The sequence below is a fragment of the Vanellus vanellus genome (assembly GCF_965231255.1).
Source record: "Vanellus vanellus genome assembly, chromosome: 2".
In the NCBI taxonomy this organism is placed as follows: Eukaryota; Metazoa; Chordata; class Aves; order Charadriiformes; family Charadriidae; genus Vanellus; species Vanellus vanellus.
Window position 1 is genome coordinate 141,561,861 of NC_138906.1, and position 22,890 is coordinate 141,584,750.

Genomic DNA, 22,890 nt, shown 5'->3' on the forward strand with positions numbered 1-22,890 from the left:
TCAGAGGAACAAATGAGATTAGTTTCTTTTAATTTAAATGCCTGCTAAACTATTGTGGGCTCTCAACCCCTTGAAAAGATAAAAAAAAAAAAAAGAAAAAAGAAATTAAAAATGTATAAATACTTCTGGAATATAAAGCTTTAGCTGTAAATCAAGATAAAGCAACCATTTCACAGAATCACAGAATCACAGAATCACAGAATCACAGAATTATCAGAGTTGGAAGGGACCTCTAGAGATCATCTAGTCCAACTCTCCTGCTAAAGCAGGATTGCCTAGAGCACATTTCTCAGGACTGCATCCAGGCGGGTCTTGAAAATCTCCAGGGAAGGGGACTCCACAACCTCCCTGGGCAGCCTGTTCCAGTGCTCTGTCACCCGAACCGTAAAGAACTGTTTCCGTGTATTTGAACGGAACTTCCTGTGTTCTAACTTGTGCCCATTGCCCCTCGTCCTGTCACTTGGAACCAATGAAAAGAGCCTGGCTCCATCCTTCTTCAACCCACCCTTTAGATACTTGTATGCCATAATCAGGTCTCCCCTCAGCCTTCTCTTCTCCAGGCTAAAGAGTCCCAGCTCTCTCAGCCTTTCCTCATAAGGGAGGTGCTCCAAGCCCTTAATCATCTTAGTTGCCCTTCGCTGGACTCGCTCCAGCAGTTCCCTGTCCCTCTTGAACTGGGGAGCCCAAAACTGGACACAGTATTCCAGTTGTGGCCTCACCAGTGCCGAGTAGAGGGGGAGAATGACCTCCCTCGACCTACTGGCCACACTCTTCCCTATGCAGCCCAGGATTCCATTGGCCTTTTTGGCGACAAGGGCACATTGCTGGGCCATGGATAATTTACTGTCTACCACAACCCCCAGATCCTTCTCCTCCAAGCTATCTCCCAGCAGGTAAGCCCCTAACCTGTACTGGTGCCTAGCATTCTTCCTCCCCAGGTGCAGGACCTTGCACTTGGTTTTGTTGAACCTCATTAGGTTCTTCTCTGCCCAGCTCTCCAGCCTGTCCAGGTCACGCTGGATGGCAGCACAGCCCTCTGGGGTGTCAGCCACCCCACCCAGTTTGGTATCATCAGCAAACTTGCTGAGGATACACTCTGTCCCCTCATCCAGGTCATTAATGAATATATTAAACAAAATAGGACCGAGTATTGACCCCTGGGGGACACCACTGGTTACAGGCCTCCAACTAGACTCTGTGCCGCTGATCACAACCCTCTGAGTCCTGTCCCGCAGCCAACTCTCAATCCACCTCACTGTCACCTCATTTCCAAGACTGATCAATACTACTGCTTGAAAAAGCTTACATTACAAGCCATTCCAATTGTTTCCCAAAATGTTTACCTAAATTAGTTGAAAGGCCACAATTTTGTACAACAAGAAATTTTAATTAAGCCTTGTGCTTGAAGTGTTTCTGCAATTACTCCCTTTGGTTCCATTAGGATGTAGGCCCAATTAAAATGTATTGTTAATACTACAAGATAACACTTGCTGGTGGTACAAATTTGAAGATATGCCTGCATGTAATTTTAGATTATTCCTTGCTGCGAGGTTTTGCAATTATTTTTTGTCAATAATGCTTTTTTCTATTCTCCTGCCAATGAAATAATTTTAATCAGTTCACTCAAACACTGAGTCTCTGAAAACAGGCAAGTTCTACAAAATTAAATACCTCTTGAACCCCAGTATTCAGTTAAAGATTTTTTTAGTCATTTTTGTTGCAGTAAAATAACAAGTGAAAAATTAATAGGGCCACAGGATTCTCTGACTGTAGCAAGGAAATATTGTAACTGTAAAGGAAAAAAAATCAGGATTTGATCTTTTAAGTTCAATTCACTTCATTAGTCCTTACTCAAGGGATTATGCCCACTGATAGCTTTTCCTCATTGAGATTCTCTGTCTAGGCTTGAGTTATTCGTAAAAAGTAATCTGCCACATCAAAGTCTTTCACATGCATTTGTTTATCTATATTTTTAATGTCTTTTGCTTATTTAATAGTGCTATGCAGAACTATAACTGTTCTGTATTTGTTGCATTTGATAGTATGTAAAACTCGTTCTGATTGAAAGCACAATTAAGTTAATGGTCAACTAGAGTTCAGAACAACCTGTTGACATATGGGATGAAAAAAGGAACAGTTAAATTCAATGACTAAGAAAAATAGCAATCCTAATACACAAGCACCATATAAGCATGCTATCATTTGTTGGATGATCCTGTTGATTATTTTTGGGGGATCAAGAAAAAGTCATAATTCTATTTTTTATTCAGTTACAAGTACTTTCCTAAGAATACATAAAAATTTGACCCACTCTATCCTTTTGCATAAAGACAGTAGCAGACATCTTCAGATTCCACCAATTCAACTCTATAAAAAAAAAATCAATCAAAAAATGCTTCTAAAGAATGACTGAGTCTTGGAATTTTGGCCTATGATTTACAAATGCTTAGTCTCAAATTTTTCACTATTTATCATATTAAAACTAAATCGGAAATAAGAACCTGTTGAGATTCATGTTTAACTGTACAAACCTTTAGGAACATCATCCCAAATCCTGCCACATTTGTATATGGGTTCGCATAAGTACTTGAGTATTTCTGTTAAACTCAGTTCTGTCCACCCCTTTGTGAAAACTCTTGAAGAGTCTGAAGTACCTCCTCCTAATCTGTGAGGACTCTCTGGGGTACGGAGTGCATTGTGTGGGTATTAACAGATCATCATGACATGGTGAGAGTCTCACAGGGACGGGACCAAGTCAATCTTTGAATAAAGTATTTTAGCCCAGAGCCTGACCCTAGAAATGAAGGTGATTTCCCCTGAAAGCTGTGGCAGGGGACGAAGACAGCAGAGGATCTGTCTTGCACAGCTGGAAAGGGTGGACACCACTTCTCCTGCAGTTCCCTTGTTATTGCTTTGTGAGCAGCAGCCACACACCCCAATCTCCCCTGTGTGGTCTCTTCTGAGCTGAATACAGAAGTCACAAAACAATCTCCTGACCAAATCTCACTAGCTATTGTCTGTGAGGGCCATACCCCAAAAGAGATGATGGATCAGATGCTACTAGGAAATGAGGGGGTGAAACAGTCAAATTTCAGTGGATTCACAGAATCACAGAATGACTGAGGTTGGAAGCGACCTCTGCAGGTTTTGCAGGAGTATGAAGAAATACGCAACCCCTCTTTTGGAAGAAAGGTGGGAAAACAGGTAACACAAACATTTTGGGAGGCTATGTCTTTTTAGTGCTCATATTTCAATTGCTACACAAAATCACAGAAAGGTTGAGGTTGGAAGGCACCTCTGGAGATCCATCTCCCTCCTTTGCTCAAAGCAGAGTTAGCTACAGCCAGTTGACTATGTCCAGGCAGCTTTTGATTATCTCCAAAGATGGACACTAAACAACCTCTCTGGACAACCTTTTCCAGTGTTTATTCTGTAAGGATTTACAATGAAAAAGCTTTTTCTTATGTCTAGATTGAATTTAAGCAAGGCATTCTGCCCTGTTTTTCTCTCAGGAAAAAGAAAATTCAGAAGTATATTAACCTGTAAAGTCAAGGTGATGCCTCGGCACAGCTGTTAAATCTACCCCTTGTTCCTGGACTGTATTGCAATGCACATCGTTCAGACTTGTAGTACGGAGGTAGTCAAGCAACATGTACCGTTGTGTCATGCAAAAAATGGTATGAGGAGAAATAATAATATGTGTTTTGCATGTGAGGGTTTATTTGGGTCAAGATGGTGTGAGCAATTCCATGTTAACAAGGCGGTAACACCACTTGCATTAGATGAAACACTTGTGTGGTACACTCTCAAGGGGTCCACAGTCAAGGACACCAGTGTCCCAGGGATCGCTGCCCTTCAGAAAAATCTGAACCACATGTATAGTGGAACTGTTTGGCCTCAGAGGACAGGCTGTATTTAACTAAAAGCAAAGCACATAGGATGGACATGAGAGGAGCTCAGTACCATCTGCTCTGCTACTGATCAAATCCTTTTACATGACATTGTTTGCCAATGAAAACATAGCCTTTGGGGAAAGAAATACTACTCTTTCTTCCGACAAATCTAAAGCCCTGCTGAAGATACTGAGTCATGCATCCTGCTAAGGTTATATTTTCCAATGGGCTAGTGCATGAATAATAGGAATATTATTAGCCAGATAGTACAGATAGTTAATCAGTTCAAGTTGCTTACACGTTTCAATAATATGTATCCATTACACTGATGCTCTTGTAAATAAAGCCCTAATAATATAGCTATGATTTTTTTAGAACTTCTTACACATATTGTTTATATGTGTACAAATAAACCTGTAGGTTAGTAAGTGCTAGATAACAAATATAGCTATGACTGGGTTGACATAAAACTATGTCATAAAGTCCAAGACAATTATTTAAAAGGCAAGAGGGTAGAATGATTTTTAACTGAATTATTTTGGTACAATTATTGCCCAGGTGATTACATTCTTGTTTAAATTCATCTGCAGCTGGATGGAATATACTACTTACTTTCCATACAGTGATGAACAGGCTGTGTTTTACATTTTAAACCTGTGAAATGTGTTAGCTAAAACCTTTACCTAACTTAGAAGCAAACTGAAAGGTTTAGGTAACATTTGGAAAATATTTTTACATCCGTCAGTGAAAGTATCCAGTTATCAAAAATATACAAGCTATGACTTTTTATCATTCCAGAAGGTCTCTGTTTTTTTTCCTTCATGACATCCTACAATTTGTTTTTTGTTCCACAAAACATCCATCCTAAACGTTTCCAATAGCCTTGGTCTACCGTGATACAATGAAATCCCCAATGATTTTTTTGCTGCTTTTCTCCTTCCTTTTCAACATACAACCTGAACTACCTGAATTAAAGCAGCTCTCCTCCCTTATGAGTTAACAAAAGGCAAATTCCACCAGATTGTTCTTCCTAACACGATGATACAAAAAGTACAGGGAAAGGAGTCCACTCTCTGCAGACATAGCTATTTCTGACCTCCTGTTCGCAGTCTTTCAAAGCTGCGAAGTTAAGTGGTTTTCCCTCTCAGATCCCAGAGTGTCTCCTTCCACAGCATCCTCTGCTGAAATTTCCCAGGCTACAACTGGCAGCCCAGACATCCACAGAATCACATGACAAAAAACAGCTATACAAACAGACCAGAAGAGCTTTGAAAAAATGTCTGCTTTCAAATACAGTGGAGTCAAGTCTCATACTGTAGCTGTTTCTTTGTCTCTACTTTTTATTATTAGTATTTTCCCTCTGTCTCACGGATTTGTTATTAGCCTACCAGTTGCGATTAAATATCCAATGCTAAAATGCTTTAAAAATTCCTTTTGCCACATATCAAGAAACAGGGCTTTTTTTTTCCTTTTGTGTTTAACAGCATACTTTATATAAATACACAGTTCTGAAAGGGATATTAAATGGCATCTATACAGTTATGTATGAAAGCAACTGCAGTCTAAACTAATGCCAAGGGGTAATGACAGCCTAATCGGTTTGGCTTGTTTGGTATGTCATAAATGTTTTTACAATGGTTCTTAGCAGATCAAGAGTCAGAAAACAAATTTCTGCAAGTTGAGGAGAAATTACTATAAAATAGTAAAATACAGCCTGTTAAGGCCTCTCTAAGATTGGTTCCATATTCTACCATCTGTAATGTTAACGTTTCAGAAGGCTTTTCTCTGAGCCGTAAATGCTATTTGTCTGATGGACAAACTTCTTTCTTTTATACTTAGATTTCAACAAACACCTTAGTATATGACAGTGATTAAAAATGCTTCTTCAAGGAGTGAGTTAACTATTCCAACAGAAATGCTAAAACCATTGTAGATTATATAGGATCTATTCATTTGTTTCTTAAGGATTTAGCATTAAACAAAGAAAGGACCAGTGCAAACTATATGAGATGTTTTTCTGTGAAGCAAAAACCTGTGTCACATAAACAAAGAGCAGTGACCTGTCCCTCTAACTTGCTAATTACGCAGGACAAGTTCCACGTGTTTAGTGCTTACTTTTCTAGATGTAAGCTGTGCAAGAAACTAAGGATTTTGTTAAAATCTGTGAAACTGAAAAGGACATAAAGAAAAAGGTTATTAAGAGCAGTAACACAGATTGCTGAAGTAGGGCTAGAGGTAATCTTGTTGCCAAGGAACAATCAACACGTAGAGTCAAACACAAGCTATACACACCTCAAAAACAATTGAATAAGCAACCAGCGTTAATTGATCTGCATCCTTTGAGAGCCAATACATTCTGTGCAACCACAGGATCCCTTCAACTTGTTTTTTAACTGTGTAAAATATTCAGAAGGTGTTACACGTAAGTACCTTTATTGATAGGACATCCTAGGTTATCTTCAAGAATGTTTTGCTACAGAAGACTGGAAAAGCAGTGTGAATTGCACAGAACACTGGAAGAAAGTGGAAATATATGCTGTAAACTTCTTCACTAATAGATCTTTTCTGGTGACCTTAGACAACGGGGTTCCTTTTCATGACGCAGTAGCCCTAGATGTACTATCAGGAGACTTTAAGGAGAAGACAGTATTGTCAGATACCACATATTGCTATATACAATGGCTGAGAGGTTTTTCCATTAAAGGCAGACAGTGTCATACCACTCTGCACAACTTTCCCAGAAAAGGAAGACCAATTTGTTTTTCTCCATTTTCAGCCATTTTCTGTGTCCCAGGGGAGTTCTAACTAAACAGAGGGAGAAAATAGCTGGAGAAAAGATTGGAAACGAGAGTGACAGCTAAATACTAATTGCTTTCAGCATAAATACAGAAGCTAACTGCAATCTCAAGATAAAAACTTGGCACTCATGTATTTTAGCATAGAAATTCTTCTGTCGTGATGGTTGCCTATACCACTTCAAACGTGTCAAATAATAGCAGTAATTAAAAAAAATGCATTCATTTAAGACAAATTTCATACGCTTTAAAATATTAGTTGATGACAACAGAAACCAATAGTTACAACACATTGATTTTAACTAATATTTTTCTTCTATAGCATACTGTGTCCCCAAGTCTTACAGCTAGAGGGGCAGTTTAAGGGCATCTAATTTAAAGAATTCAGGAAGAAGTCCTTATGGGACAGTACATTTATATGTCAGTAATCTGTGTATACTTGATGAAAAATAATCTTGTTTTCCTTAAAATCCAATCATTTCTACCAAACCAATTGATTGGCACAATTCTAATTTTATTTGGTGATCTTTGGGAAATCTTTAATAAGTTGACTGCTTTACTTTTGTGTTTACTGTTCATGTTAGATCAAGAACAGTTCCTCTTCAATTCCTACAATTTTTATCAGGTGTTGCTAGGAGTTTTACTCTGTCAAAGTGATGTCAAAACAATAAAAAAGGATGGATAAGTGTAAATTCCATTTTCCATTTAAGTTTGCTGCTATTCAGTTTTACTCTGTATATATCCATTTGAGAATGCCATAGTCTTAAAACCACAGTCAAACCTCGTCGATTTGACTGAACATAGAGATTGTTTCTAATGTTCTGATACTCTTAAGTGTATCTAATAACTCAACAGACAAGAGAAAAAAATCTCCTTAAAATTAGTATTGTTTTTCATCTACTATGAAAATCCGTTGTGTATCTCAAACTGTTATCTTTCGTGTTTCAGTTTTATGTTTAAATTATAATTTAATTATTCAAAAGGGCTCACATTCTTCAACTCTGTGGCTAAGTTCCCAAGCAATTTCAAGGATTATTTAAGCAAATTGAGCTCCTGAGCTTGAGACTTGCCTATGAGATAAAAAAGCGGCTATTTTCAATTTGAAATTGGTACATGGCATACATGCCATTCAGAAGGCAGTAAAATCTGCCACTACACAATCATTACAGACCTGTGGATAAAGACAAAGAAAGAAAAGGATATCATTTGATTAGCCTCCAACTTTATTAATTTAACTCATCTGGGAACTATCCAGCGATAATACTTCCAAAGAAGGTCATAATTCTTCTTTAATTGTTTCCACCTGGTACAGTACTGCCATCAATCCCCTGCTCTTCTCCACCTCTCTGTACTTGGCTCTCAGCCCATCACTCATCCCTTCCCAGTCTATCCTTGCACTAGCGTTAAGGGGCAAGGGCAAAGAGGGTTGGTTTTTTTTGTTGTGTCAGACCGCAAAACCTCCAGCTTCGCTTCCTCTATTGCTCAGTGCTTTCCCTGAATTCAGTCCCTATTCCTGTTTATACCTTCTGAGAATTAATTCCCTCCCTGCTCCTGCTACAGTCTGACATGCTGGGCTTTTCCTTATAACCTGCCCCTCTGAGATTCTGCAAAGCAAGTTGAAAATTACTAACAACCTCTGACTTTTTTAATTCCTACTCCCCTTTCCTGTTCCTTCCATACTTACACACACACACCCCAAAAAACATCTTCCCCCTCACCCCACCAAAAAAAAAAAAGAAAATCAAGCAGGTGATGCAACTCCTTTAGCAGACAAAAATCTTCATTAACAAATTAATGTACAAATCAGAAAGTTAAGGTTTACTAACTCAAGCATTCAATGACACTGAGACTACAAAGTCAAGATTTGTATGCTTAAGTAAACTCCACTGGTTAGCACGCTAACCCAAGTCATGCCTTGCCATGCTCTCAGAGGAGAAAAGAGGAACTGTGGGACCCTTAAATAAGTTAATCTGGACAAATGTCATTTATTTCTTCCCTTCCCAACATGTTGCTTTTATGATTGCAGTAACTTCGTTTTGGAGAATCAAGACTGTAAACATGAAATCCGCAAACACTCTGTTACCGGTCATTTTTCACTGACAAAGTTTTACCATGTTTCCTCAGTAGGGTGTGGATCATGAACGGAGTTTTAATTTTGGAACATAAATGCAGTTTGCACACTAGTAAGCTTTCAAATTGTACAGTAAATATGTAGTGTTAGGGCAGCAAGCAGTAAACATTTTTTGGGAAAACATAATTTGTATTTTCAATCAGAATAGGTAAGAGTGATTAGTAAGGGGGGTGAATCTATTTATCTGGGAACACAGACTTGGCTAGACAGGAAATTTTGTATTAGTGGGATACCATTTCACTACTTGTTGATTTATGTCTAAAATAAATGAGAATATGTTCTATTGCTCTTGAGGTGGATAACATGAGATTGAAGTAGGTATTTTAATATCCTGTTTAATGTCAAGCTAGAAAATTAGATTCTTCCTTAACCTTTGAGTTTTAGTCATAAAAAGACTGATGGTTCAGGACCTCCCAGTGTTTGAATACATACCATCTATCCAAATGGAAAGGGCTGACAGTCCCAGGACTGGCAAAATCCTTAGGTGTTTATGGGAAAAGTATTTTCTGCCCATCGGGTTGTGAAGGTAGCTCAATAATTATGAATGAACTTATGTAAAGCTATTTGTAAATATTTTTTCAGGTATGCTAAAGAAAGTGAAAGCCTGGGTTGCATTACTTATAAGTTTTATCTGGAGTGATAGATTACATAAAAAGAAAATGTATAAGGGAGAAATGAGTCCTATCAGAAAAGACAACAAAAGCCATTGAACTAGGAGCTCCATGTTTTGGGACAAATTCATTGCACTTCCCTTGTATTTACACTATCGCTGAAGGGAAAACTGTTATCTATTCCTGTGAAAGGCCCTTCTTCTCTACCTATAATGTTGAAGTTTAAAAGAATCGTATCATATATTTACAAAACAAAGATCCCACACTTCCTACTGCTTAAGCAAATTTGACACACCAATAGTTCAAAATAATACATTATCTTGTTGCTTGTTTCTGGAACATTTGCACAGCACTACCTGTCAGCAGATTTGTTTAAGATTTAAGAGACTGAATAATAATGATTCTGCAATTATTCTTCAACATTCAATACCTTCTGGAAACCATACTGTAGATTATCCTCCTAAGTCCTTCTATCAAAAGATTGCTTTTCAGCTCAGTTTGTTTATTTCAATTTGCTGTATATAACACATTTTCAGCTCAGGGCAAGAAGATGAACGGAAATAAACAATGACATATTTGCAATAAGATTTTTGTGGCAAAGACCTTTACTTAAGATATTGTGGTTTCAATGCAACCACAACAAAATGACAAAATTCCTTTGTAAATGGCAGCTCTAATTGTAGAGTTAAAATTATAGCTCTGTGGGGAAAAAAAAAAGGCATTGAAGACACAGTATCTACTGTATGTCTGGATGTGGCTGTATTCCCAACAAAATCATTCCTATTATTCATGAGTTGATTTACACTTTTTATCTCTCCGTAACATGCAGCATTTATTTACCCTTACATTTTGAGGTATTACAGTGTCTGCTGACGTGTTTTTTTTTTCCCAAAATAAAACATTACAGCAGTCCTCTGCTAGACGCTTAAGCCATGTGTATGTTTATTTTTTTTTTAATTTCTTTCTTGAACTTTCTAACTGTGAGCAGGCTGGGAAAGTGGAGTCATGACAAATGAGGGTTTGCTTTAAAACAAAAAAAAAAAAAAAAGGAGAAATGTAGACATTTGATGTAACATTGAAAAATTCACAGCCTCCTACCTTGAAAACAAACATTTCCCGGCGAAGAATAGCCAGAGTGTTGAAGTTCCCATCACAGATGTTAGGCTTGGCTCCGGGATAAGAAGGTTTGTCACCAGTGGGTGGCCGGGGAGGTTTAGGTTGCCTGTCATTCTTCCGCGGGTCTGCTGGAGGGATTGAACGATGTGGGGGCACTGTTGGCAGAGGTCTTGTTGGTGGTGGGATCCTGTCAGGCGGACCTTTAAAAATATGGCAGCAGGATGTAATTTACATGCCCACCAGCGGCGCTCAAAGAAGAAATATACAACAAAAACCTGCTGTAAGCAGTGTAAATCCTACAGTGGAAGGGGAATGGAAAAAGTGACCTAATATACCTTTCCTGTGTTGTTACAGGTTATAATGAACAACTACCATAAATCAAGTCATGAATGAAGAAAATAATTACTTTTCACTATCAGAATCTTCCTTCTTTATTGGAACATTCCAATAAAACCTGCAAAGGCTGCATAGTCCAGCATCATTTCAGATGAGAAGTAATTAATAGCATATACTATATAGCATATAATAGCATATAGCATATAATAGCAAGTAAGAACTGTTAAAACAGAATCATTGTCTATTGTACAAAATAAAGGAAAACAAAAAACCTGTTCCTAATAAGATCATCAGCAGTCAATGGCCTTTCAACCCATGTTTTTAACTTCCACTTGTCAGTTCACATATACATATATTTCCTACTGACCGAATTTGTAGGCCATGTAATGTCACGTGCATTAGCAACAGGACTTTCCCATCTTTGCCCAATGCCCCTTGCTATGTATAGGAGCTCTTGAAACTGGACTTCAAATCCTAGGCATTCATATAAACAAAAAACATAATTCATATGTTTTCTTCAATATACTGAAATTAATTACTTCTTATTTTATTTTTTTTATTTTCCAGTGAGTCTTACAAAGCTAGATACCCGGTGATTAAAGGAATTGTTCTGAGGATTAATGGATTAAAAAGAACTAAAGTGAAAAACTAAAACTCTGTACAGCAGTTTTAAAAAATTTTTCTTCTTTCAAATACATTTTCTGTCAGGTGAAATGACTACAGCACTCATAATTTCTGTATCTGAAAGTCAAATGGCCATCCTAGGCAGATGTTATTCATAACCCTAATGGCATACTGAATGACTTGCAACAGGTGTACTGAAAATGCCTTTCTCTTTCTACACATATTACTACGTTTACTTATATTTTCCATGTACAAAAAGATCAGAAGTTTCAGTTGTATCTGTAAGATTTCTGGAAACAAGATGAGCACTCTAGTTTTGCTCATTTTCTTTAGGCCTCTCTCCAAATCATTTAAATACACAATCAATTTTGACTTTAAAAAATAAATATCATTTTCATGACCAGCTTCAGAAAGAGTTTTGAATACTAAGATAACTCTAAAACCCACACAAATAGCATTTGAATTTATGATACTTTTGCAAAGAAAGTATACTTTTTAAAGAACAAGATGGACTATGTAAGGAAATATTAAACTCACCAAATGGTTTTCATACAATTTAATAAGGCATTTATTTCATTCAGAGTTTTAAGGCTTGTGACGTTCATAATTTACAGTTAATAATGGTGTTTCGAAGAACACTGCAGACCAAAGTAATTATTTTAATAGTTGTGACATTTTTATTGAGGCATATGATTCCAGATCACTTCTTGATTTTAAAAGGAGCAAAGAAATCAGTTTGCAGTAGCTCATGTTGGAAAGTTTTTTAACCCCAAACCAAAGTTTTCATATGCCATTTGGTGGTGATGTCAGATATTACTTCCCAGGGGTAACACATTTCTCCTAATGTATAGCCCACAGCTGTTAGAGCTTAGCAGTTAGTTTTCAGCAAAGTATCCTTGTCTAGCCCTTAAGTCTAGACTACCAACTTATGAGGTCATGAGAAACAACCTTCTTTCCAGCTAATCACACGGGAAAAAAAAAACAACTAAACAAAACTTGATCAGCCAATCATTTTGAAATTGCTATTTATGCTTTATGAAAGTATCTATCAGTGCTTGTTAACATAATATTTTAAAAAGCTTGTTAGTATAAGAAACCCCATGGAGGCTGCAGTGTTCTAGTTAGCAGTACAGTATTTCTACATGATCATTGTACTTTCTAGGAGTAAAGATAAAGAAGGAATGGCCCTGATAATATTCAATATAAACCTGACAAAACTTTAAACTGAAAATAATTATGAGTACAAAATTGAACCCAATACGAAATTAACTCGGGAATATTAAGCAAGGCAATTCCAAATGATATGTACTGGATACGTTGCATTAACATACAGATACCACAGACTTTTTAACTGTAGGAGAGAAAAAGAAAATACCTTCTTAAAGAAAAATCCTGACTATTTAACAGAAAACAGCAGACTCAAAGTCTTTAAAACCAAGAACAAAACCATGTCTTTGGAAATGTAAGGAACAGTGATATGGGAGTTAGTGTTACATTCAACCCATAATCAGAATAATGTCATAGGGGTTTTTGTTTGTTTGTTTGTTTTTTTAATTTTCAATTACCTTGCTCTGTCAGATTGAATTAAATTCCTGCAGAATTTATTTACATCACATGTGTCTCTTATATGAGGCCACAAAAAACCAAACCAAACATATTTTACCCTCCCGGGTAGCTCAAAATCTTGGGTTGGTAATAACATTGTTTTGAGCTCCATTTGCTGTATTTAGCACAAGAACATTTTTTTCCGGGACCACAAATCTTGTACACCCAGGGTACTGTTTATTACTGTAACTGATAAAATGAGAAGCAACCAATTCATCCAGTTACACAAGCTTGGACTACTGTGGAAATAAGCTCGATATGGGTAAAGGCTTACATTTCTTAATATTTTCATTGGTTGGGATCCTTTTGCAGATATTTTCTTTATGTCTTTTTTAAAACATTTAAAATTACTATTCCAGCTGAGTGCAAAATTGAATGCAAGTTGTGAACAGTGAGAAACAAAGTAAAAGAGCTTCATCAAAATCTTTGGCCTACTCTCAAGAAGACCTCTGGCAGAACAACCAGCAGAGTCTACACTAACGAACTCTTTTGGAGAGGTGGTATGGACAGGAGGACCTCGAATCTATTCTGAAGCAAAAAAACCTTATGTTGCTTAATTAGAGTACGACATACCATATATCTTCTGGATGCCCTGTAAATCGTCATTAGGTAGTTTGAAGTTATCAGTTTCCATGTACTGGTAAAATGGAGCCATGATTGCAGTGGGATCATTAGAGTGCTCCAAGCCCAGAGCATGTCCCAGTTCATGCACTGCAACTAGAAACAGATCATTTCCTATGAAGAGAAGAAAAGGAAAAAAGACCTTTGAAACCATAGCATAGTAACAGAAACAACACAAGTGGAGGATTCTGCACTTGAAAGACATTTTCACTGAATTTGAATTTTACAAGGTAATGCTTAATAGTGAATCATAAAGATAATGTGGTGGCAAAGGTGGCTTTCGCTTTTTTAAACAAGGAAACCATTATTGCTACATATAATATATGATACTCTTACAGATACCATAAGCGTAATCTTTTCTAACTGATGCACGTGGTTAGTCCAGGGTTCAAGTGTCATACCTCATGTCTAGGCTTGCGTGCAATTTCTGACTTGAAGTTGATGTTGCATCAAACCTGACTGAAAATGCTTGCATCAAGACTTAGTTCCAAAAGGAAAACATCCTTGCTGTGTGTGGCAAACTTCACAAACTGAGGACTACCTATTTAGGACAAACCACACAGGGAACTTAGTCATCCAAACGCTTGTAACCAGAGCCCTGATGATTATTTGTAGACGTTGTCCATTTCTGAATTGCCATAACTGAAATCCTAATGAGGAAAATATGATCGTTGTGCTATCCTTCTCAAAATAGGATGCTCTTATTTATTTCATTGTGTAATTCTCTCATAAGTGTAGCTGCTTACAAAAGTATTAGAACTTTTCGATTTTTGTAGGTCTAAAAAATAAAATAACCCATTCTTGTTATAGACTGATTTGGCTCTTTTGTTATTCCCTTCTAAAAATCACCTTTTAATTTTTTATTACAATGTATTAGGCACAACTAGAAGTTTTGGCAGTAGAATTATGGCACTCTGTGAAGCAAACACAAAGCAAAGCCAATGGGATTAATTTTATAAAAAATTCAGAGCTGGACCTCTATGGTATTAATTTTGTCTATTTTTATTCATCTAAGACTTAGTTCAACGTATCTTTCTATGAGTCGTTTGTACAGATGCTGTCTGTAGTCAACATGTCATATAATGAGACTTTGGGAAAACATTTTACATCAGGAGAAAGATAATTTTTCAAGTATTTTCTCTTGTTGACGTGAAGAAATAAACTTTTTCCCAAGATTATATGAAAGGGGAAACACTTGGCAGTAGATGTCTTCATGATATATGGGGCCATGCTGATGTTTTTAAAATAAATGTTTGATTGAAAGCATGGAAACAGTCACAACTAAAACTATGTGCTTAGTTGACAGAGTCTTTTCATGTCTTTCTGATTCTTAATCCGGAAATATGAAAACTAAATGCTCTTGCTGTTTTATTCAGTTTAACTGCAGAAAAATCATGTCTTTCAAAAATTAATGTGACATAATGTGCTTTCAGAAATGAGAGGAGTTTATCCTATCATTTATAATTACGTGGTTTCCAGATGAAATATTTTCATTACAATATTTTTTCTTGGATGCAGTTCTTTTTATAGAAAAGCAGATTCTCAATGTGCTCTTTTAACAGGTTTGAGAAGCTTGACTGTCCCAGTGACAAATGCTTTTGATGTCTGAATCTGCCCTTCTATATGCAGTCAAAGGTGATCTTGACATTATCTCATATGAATAATCCACAGCTTCTGTAGCTAACATCAGCAGTGGAAGTGATGCACCGGAGCAACCCTGTAAAGGTTTTCATTCTGCACTCATAATGGAATAATTAATATAATTTTTAAAAATTATATGCTTAAGATGGAAAGATGTGAAGGAAGAAGATGTTACTGTACTATAACTATTGTACTGTGACGTCTCACATTATTTTTCAATTCTTTTCTGTGTTTTATGGAAATTAGAGTTTTAACCCAAGTTTATTAGAATGAAATATTTCTTTGTTGGCATTAAATCACTTATTTACGATGCAACTTCCTTTTGCTTTTCAGACCTTGTGAAAGGCAAATTTGCCTCCTAGACCTATGCTTCCTATATCATAATTAAGAATATTAACCAGGCTATGTCTTATATTAATAATTGTGCTAATAAATTGACCACAGTATTTACTGATCCATTTTCAAATAGTTTTAAATTAATACTATTTGATTCTACCAACTGTTATTAGGCCAGTCATTATCAGTAGACCAAAGACTGTTTTACATGTGCTACTCAACCTCTACTGTTTGAGGTAGGAGATCTGGGAATGTGAACTTGTTACAATTTCTAAAATTTCAAGAAACCACAGTTAATAAATAGTCTTGGAAGAGTCTACTGCTTCTCTCTATTTGTGCCAGTTACGCAATGCGTGAAGAATCAATACATCCTTTGGATATCAGTCCTCATTGAGTCCCCATAAAGATCTCCAGGAATTTCCATATTTTGTTCCATGTTGACCTTGAAGGAGTGTGAATTACATAGTAACAGGGAAATAAATAGAACACACTGTCATCTACTGGCATATCTTCCTTCTGGGATCACAGATAATGAGCATATGGTAGAGCACTTCCAAAGTAATACTTCTAAATGACAGTGCGACTATGTCAGAGAACAGATATTGTGCAGGGGGTGGCTGTTTCTTAGTATGTCTTTCTCCCTTTGTCTTTTGGATAGGGGCGATTATGCAAAAAAAAAAAAAAAAAGAAAGATACTCATCATCTGACTACCCCCTCTGGACTTAGTCGAAGCCTAAGTTCAAATGGGAGAAAGGCAAAAGGACTATGAAAAGTAATTTCCACCTCCTGCAATACAACCTGTAGCCATCAGGGGAGCTATTAAATCTGGTAAAGATAGAGAGGCCCTTGGAGCAAATGGATAAGGGGGGAAGGGAGAAGGTCACAGGAAAGAGCTGGGAGAATAATATTCTTGCCTGGGGTGACAGTGATTTAACAGGGAACATATTTTCTACTTATAGTCAAATAGCCCCATTATTCATAACAATTTCCATCAAGAGTCACGATTGTCTCCAGGGCGTCCTGAATTTAAACTGACCCAAATAACTTAGTGCAGTTGAAACTGAAGTTTAAACCAGTTCAAGATGCGTTGTCTGAGACCAACGCAGGTAGGACCTACCACCGTCTTAGCTTCTGTCCTTTTTCCTTTCCTAATTAGTTTTTTCCAATTAGGCAACAATTACTCAGTCCCTCTTTGCTTTCGGGAGAAGACTTGCCTTAAGCATCTCAGTGTTACTGTAACTCGCTACTGAGAGTGCAGAAGGATAACCCTGAGTGCTCACTCTTTCACTCCAGGCTGCACACAAGTCCACTTGTGACTGCAAGGTTGATAGTAGGACAACTTCTGTTCCTTGGACGGTAGGCAGAGTAAGATGAAGGAGTGTAAAGGCATGGGAATATTCATATCAACTCAGGCTAGCTTTGTTATGGCAATGACATTGCATAATTTTTTTAAAACATTTTCAGTCCCCACCATTGAAGGAGAGAATCCCAAATGATTCTATATTTCAGTATGCATTACCCAGGTAGAAAAACATATTTCAGTCCGTTTGGCAAAATGAAGCACCGTCGCAAAACTTTAATAAGTCATGAGTAAGAGAGTTAAACTACATAGGACTACGATGACTTTTAAATTAAAAGTTGCCACTGCAGGATATATGATGGTGAATATTCATTGTGATAGTCTCAGTTACATCTTATATTTATCTATAGAGTAGTAGAGGAATATTGGAAAATATATTCCACGAGTCCCTAACTTGTGCATCTCTGTTTTCGTGTTCCCCATTAGCATGGAGATTTGGAATAGAATGGATATAAACTCAAAAAGATTGTGATTGTTTTTCTTATTATAACTCAAGTTTGATTTCACAAGGAAACTTTACTGTGTGTAAAGTACTAAGACAAACTGATTATTTTTATACTGACACTTTTCTCTGAGGCTATAAACTATTTTAGGCACTAAATCTGCCTGACTTTACAATCACTGCCCAAACTCAAGAGTATAAATATGTATTAATATATCAAATATTCAACAGCCAGCACTGTGGAGCATGGTGTATGGGGAAGCCTTTCCCTGTAGCTTATATATACACTATTTTCATGTCTACAGATAAACAAAGCTAATACGTTTGTCCACAGCAAGCTATTAAGAAACCATAGTTCTGAAGATATTCATTTGTTTTAAATGGTATGTGAACTTAATTTACAAAAGCAATACCCTAATGGCTTAGCAAGACTGGATTCAACACTTGGCCATCTTTTTAATGCAGCACTAAATGACACCTCACTTGCCATGTGACAGTAACTTCTACAACACATTGTGATCTCGAGTTATCCATCATTTAAATGTCACATGACCTCAATTTTGAAGACTTTCTCATCCAGAGAAAGACAAAAAATCTAGAAACTTCATTTCAAATTTCAAACACACTGGAAAAATACAAAAATATTTTCTAAATAGACATACATTGTTTCTTCCAAAAAATATTCTACTTAATTTTTCATGTGATGCAGATAGATGATTTCTGATTAAATCCATATGAATCTGAAATGTAAATCTGTGCAAGAAAGACTTTCATTACAGCCCTATTATCAACAAGACAGTGCCTCAAATCCAAGCTTACAGTAAATATTACACACATGCTATGCATGAACTTGTGTCCCATGTATTTAGAATTTGCATTTTCAGTATTCTGTTCATTTGTATGATTGAGTCATCAAACCAACGCTGCTAATCCTAACCAGTTGAAACGTTGCAGACTTTAGAGCAAGGTTCTTTCTCTACATAGCATACAGAAAGAAAAACCAAACCAAAACAAAAAGTTTTATATCTCCATTATTATTATTCTTCGTAGATAGGACATAATTTTGAATGTGCTATTTTGACAGTCAGTGATAAAAGAAGACTCTTTCTGTCTCTGACCTTATTGCAATACATCAGAATTGAGTATATACATTATTCATGTACTTACATAAGCACCATATATGCATATATATGCTATACAGACACTATACATGGACCTAAATATAAATCATAGGCATACTCTTACCCAAACAAAGGTGCCACATTTTCTAGTCTAAGAAATCATATACAGTTGATTGACATTATCTCAACATTCTGCCATTGCCACTGGCGCTTGGTAGTTACTTTGGAAAGAAAGTTTTGCTAAAAGATGGAGCTGAGATGGTGCAGTAGCTTTGAAAAATGAAGAGCAAAACTAATTTTTTGTGGTTTTAAATAAAAATGTATCATATATCGTATACCCATTTTCTGTATGAACTTAGTGCATCTATTTTGTACACACTGCATTTTAAAAAATAATTTTTCAGTAACATATCTATATATTTAGTCTTTTTTCCATTGTGACAGAAGAGAATAACATAAAAATGTTTCTTTCACTCTATTATTACATATACTAAGATATAGACTAAAATCTTTGCAAGTTGACTTACTGATATACATATATGCAGAGAGAAGGGGAGGTACAGGCAGTTTGTTATATACAAAGTATGTACTAATATACTCTGTGTATAATTTAGTATACCTACACCCACGTGTGTATTTTTGACAAAGTATTCCATTTAAAAATTATCAACAGATTAGTGTGAAATTTAAACTTGCTTGCTTTAAATTTGTCAAGGGGATATTCCTATAGGGCAAGACTGTCTTCAGGTGACTCAGTGATGATTGATGAGATATGATAAGGATATGTGAGTTTAGAGGTGTGTGTGTCCTTTCTGGCAGTATTCTACTGTTTCTGCATATTATGGGCATAATTTAGAAGAAGTCAGATGCCCAATAATTAACATATTTGAAAGGAGCCCACATTCTTTTATAATACGGATCAGCCTGTACTTTAGAAGGCAGAGATATGCAAAAGGTAAGAATTTCTGCCTTATTACTTACATTTATTGACAAGTACCTTCTACAAATTTCTAGTAAATTGCTTGAAATGGGTGGAATTAATTACTTAATGTATTCTTAATTTTCTTTCTAAAAAAGCATGGATGTAAGGATATTTCCACTTTGTTTCTCACCGTTTCAATCACTAGTACTGAAAAATTTTGCAAACTATTCTGAGTAGCGAATCAATACCAACTTTTCCAAAGAGAGTGAAGTGAAGCAGCTGGAGATGATCTCAGGAGAGGTAAAGAAAACACAAGAGCTTTCTGCTTCCCAAAAATGTATAAATATGATGGTATGTTCCTTCTGCAGATATAATGCTTATGGCTTCATTTCATGCTTTGAGGAAACCATGTTGTGACAGCGAACCTAACAAACTAAGAAAAACTACACTTAGGCTGAATCTCTAGCTCCTGCGATTAACGTCTTCATCACTCAGGTGCACTACTATATTTGTATACTATTCTCAAATGGCACTTTCATTCTATTAGTAATAAAGTCGTATTGACTAACAGACAGAAAAGTTTTGGTTTGGGTGTTTTCACGGTCATCATTATATAATAATTATTTTAAATAAATTAAAGTTATAATGGAATTTTGCATTTTGCTAGAAAAGATCTTCATAAATTAATTTCTTTTAGCAAGCTCACACCAGTAAAAATGTTTGAAAATACAATGGTCATTCTTATAACATTACAAATGACCAGGTTGCTAAATAACATTTTTTCTATTTTTCCAGTAGTCTCAATGCAATTACAAATGCTGCAAATACTCTGCCAGCCTTATCTATTTATGCTTTCCTATATTCTCTTTGTTCCTGTTTTTAGTTGTTGCTGTGGGAACAATAAACTGGAGAAGTATTTAAAACTCCTTTCTAAAGGCTGTGAGAATGAAGACATGCTGGGGTTGAAGATTTGGATATGTGCATGAAAAGGGCATGTATCACACAATTCTTAGCTACCTTCCATGGTCCTGTCCCTGAGGATCATTTCTGTGAAGGGAAGGGACATCTTTCTATTGCTCCTGAGCAAGTGCCACTCTGGATGAGAATAAACATAAAAGGACCTTAATTGTGCATAAGTCCATATTAAAATCAAATCCTTGCCTTGGACAAAACCAAATGTAGGTTTTGTCTCTAAGCCACTCAGCTAAAATGCTGACATGTTAACACCGCAGCTGCTTTTATTTTGAAGGGATGATTATTTTTTTTTCCTTCATTTCCCCTAATATCCTGTGTGTCCTACTATAAAGAAGTATGTGTAATTACTAGGATGGAAGGTCAAAGTCACGTTGCCAATATTCGCAATAGATATAACTTGCCATGGGGCAGAAATCTGAAAAGGGTCTTACAGATCACTGAAATCCCCACAATAGAATGTACACAGAATTTAATTTATGTGCAAAACTTGTGTTGGCTCTCTGCAGAGATAAATTTTTACCCTGTGTCAGTTAAACTACTGAAAGTAATTATATTATCCTCTAACTTAACTCACATTAAAGCCATCAAAACCAGGTTATTATTCTTACCCTATCACTGTATCTACTTAACACCTACATATGACCTTAAGATTTTTTAAAACGAAAGTGACATACTGCTGTACATATATTCAAGAATTTTATAAGAACAGTTGTTCCTTCACTGTTATTTTGATTGTTTAATTCCTATTAAGAAAAAAATGTCAAGATAGAATTGTCTATTTTTTTTTTCCATTGGACTGGTGATAAAAGAAGTGGAAATTTTGAATCCTAATTGGCAAAGTGATTAGGAGAAGGAAAAAAATCATTAAAATTTCTCTGATCTGAAAAGCAGATATGTTTTCTAAGAAGTCTGCAGACTTCAAAGGGAGACCTGATCCAAGTGTGTAGCATTTTCTAAATTGAGATAACTTCAAACTGGGGATCATATGTATGAAGAAAGTGACAGAAAGACAGATCTACTTTGGTTTTACTTTGTTGAAATTTACTCATATGAAATGCTCTGATCTATTGGATAAACTGCTAGTATGAATGGGCATATCCATACAGCTGTTTGTCTCACTCTCGGTAGAGGAACTGCTGTAAGTCTCTCCAGCACTCAGAGAAAAATGTCAGTTTGGCACTAGTGACTCTTGGCACTTGTTGGCATGGAGATGCCTCAGCACCCGCCGTGGAGGGGCAGCCTCCAGGACAAAAGATTGCAAAGGGTGCCGAGCCATCCTCCTGGGCCTCCCGGCAGAGGAAAGCCTATGAAGAGGATGCTTGGAGAGGAAGATGAAGGCAGGAGTTAGCTGCCCCTGACAAAGTGCGAGAGAGCTTGGACATGGGAACATTAGAAAGGGCAGAGGTCAATCCTGGCACACTTTCCCTTCCGTGAGTTAGGAGCTCAGCAGGACCCAAGCCTCGGAGGATAGCGGCTGGCAGGCAGGGAGAAGGGACAATGTCAGAAGTCCTGTTTCTAATGGCTCTCACACCAGAGCTTCCCAGTGAAAAGCAGGGAGCTGAGCGCAGAGTTGCTGGGGGTACACTGCTCCCACAGCTGCTCTGCCACATCCCAAGCTCAAACAGGTCCAGGACCATTACCGCTCCACCTCTGCCAGCCACCATGGCCAGTAACACAAGTGATCATCAACAACAGAAAAGAGCTGTTATATATTGTAGTTGCTAACTCTTCCAGAAGCCCAGGTCTTAATATTTTTACTGCTTCTGCAAGCACTGCTAGCTGGAGTACAGCTAGCAACGTTAATCCTGTGTCACTACCATATCTCCACTTTCCTGAATACTCAGTGATAACCCCATTTCCTCATACTTACATTTTATCAGTTCCTAAACTGCATCATAAGAAAGGTGTTTTGTATGATTCATAGAAAAGGGAAACTAAAAGTATGTTTACACATTATGATATGACCAACTACGCATTCAAAATTTAAGTGGTTCAATCCTTTTGTGAATTACCATATTTAGACCAATAGGAGCTCACACCGAGAGGGACAGGGGAGGGCCTACACCAGTAATTAACTCTTCTGAGTGTAATCTATAACTGTTCCCAAAACAGACATCTCTGCTGCTGAGACAGATTTCTTTTGACCCCAGTCGGTGCTGTTAATCGGAAGTACTTATCACTTCAGTTCTCCCTTAATCTGAAATTGCATACGGTTCAGCATCACTGGTGGAAGTCATGTAGCTACAGAAAACTAACACAAATGTCTATACCTGCACCTTTCACAGCCAGTGACGAGAAGCAGGTATTTCAGGACATGATTCATCTAGTTTATTTTAGACTCCTACTTCAGGATGCGACAAA

At 36.8% G+C, this 22,890-nt stretch overlaps 1 protein-coding gene across 1 annotated transcript in view; it reads right to left on the reverse strand.

Annotated features, from left to right (window-relative positions):
- Window positions 1-22,890, reverse strand: part of MMP16 (matrix metallopeptidase 16) — a gene marked incomplete at both ends in the record, with an annotated part of 182,756 nt that overhangs the window by 35,320 nt on the left and 124,546 nt on the right. The window contains 2 exons of the mRNA XM_082479026.1: window positions 10,529-10,746; window positions 13,685-13,846. Coding sequence (XP_082335152.1) covers window positions 10,529-10,746; window positions 13,685-13,846 — 380 coding nt within the window. The remainder of the gene's footprint in view (window positions 1-10,528; window positions 10,747-13,684; window positions 13,847-22,890) is intronic.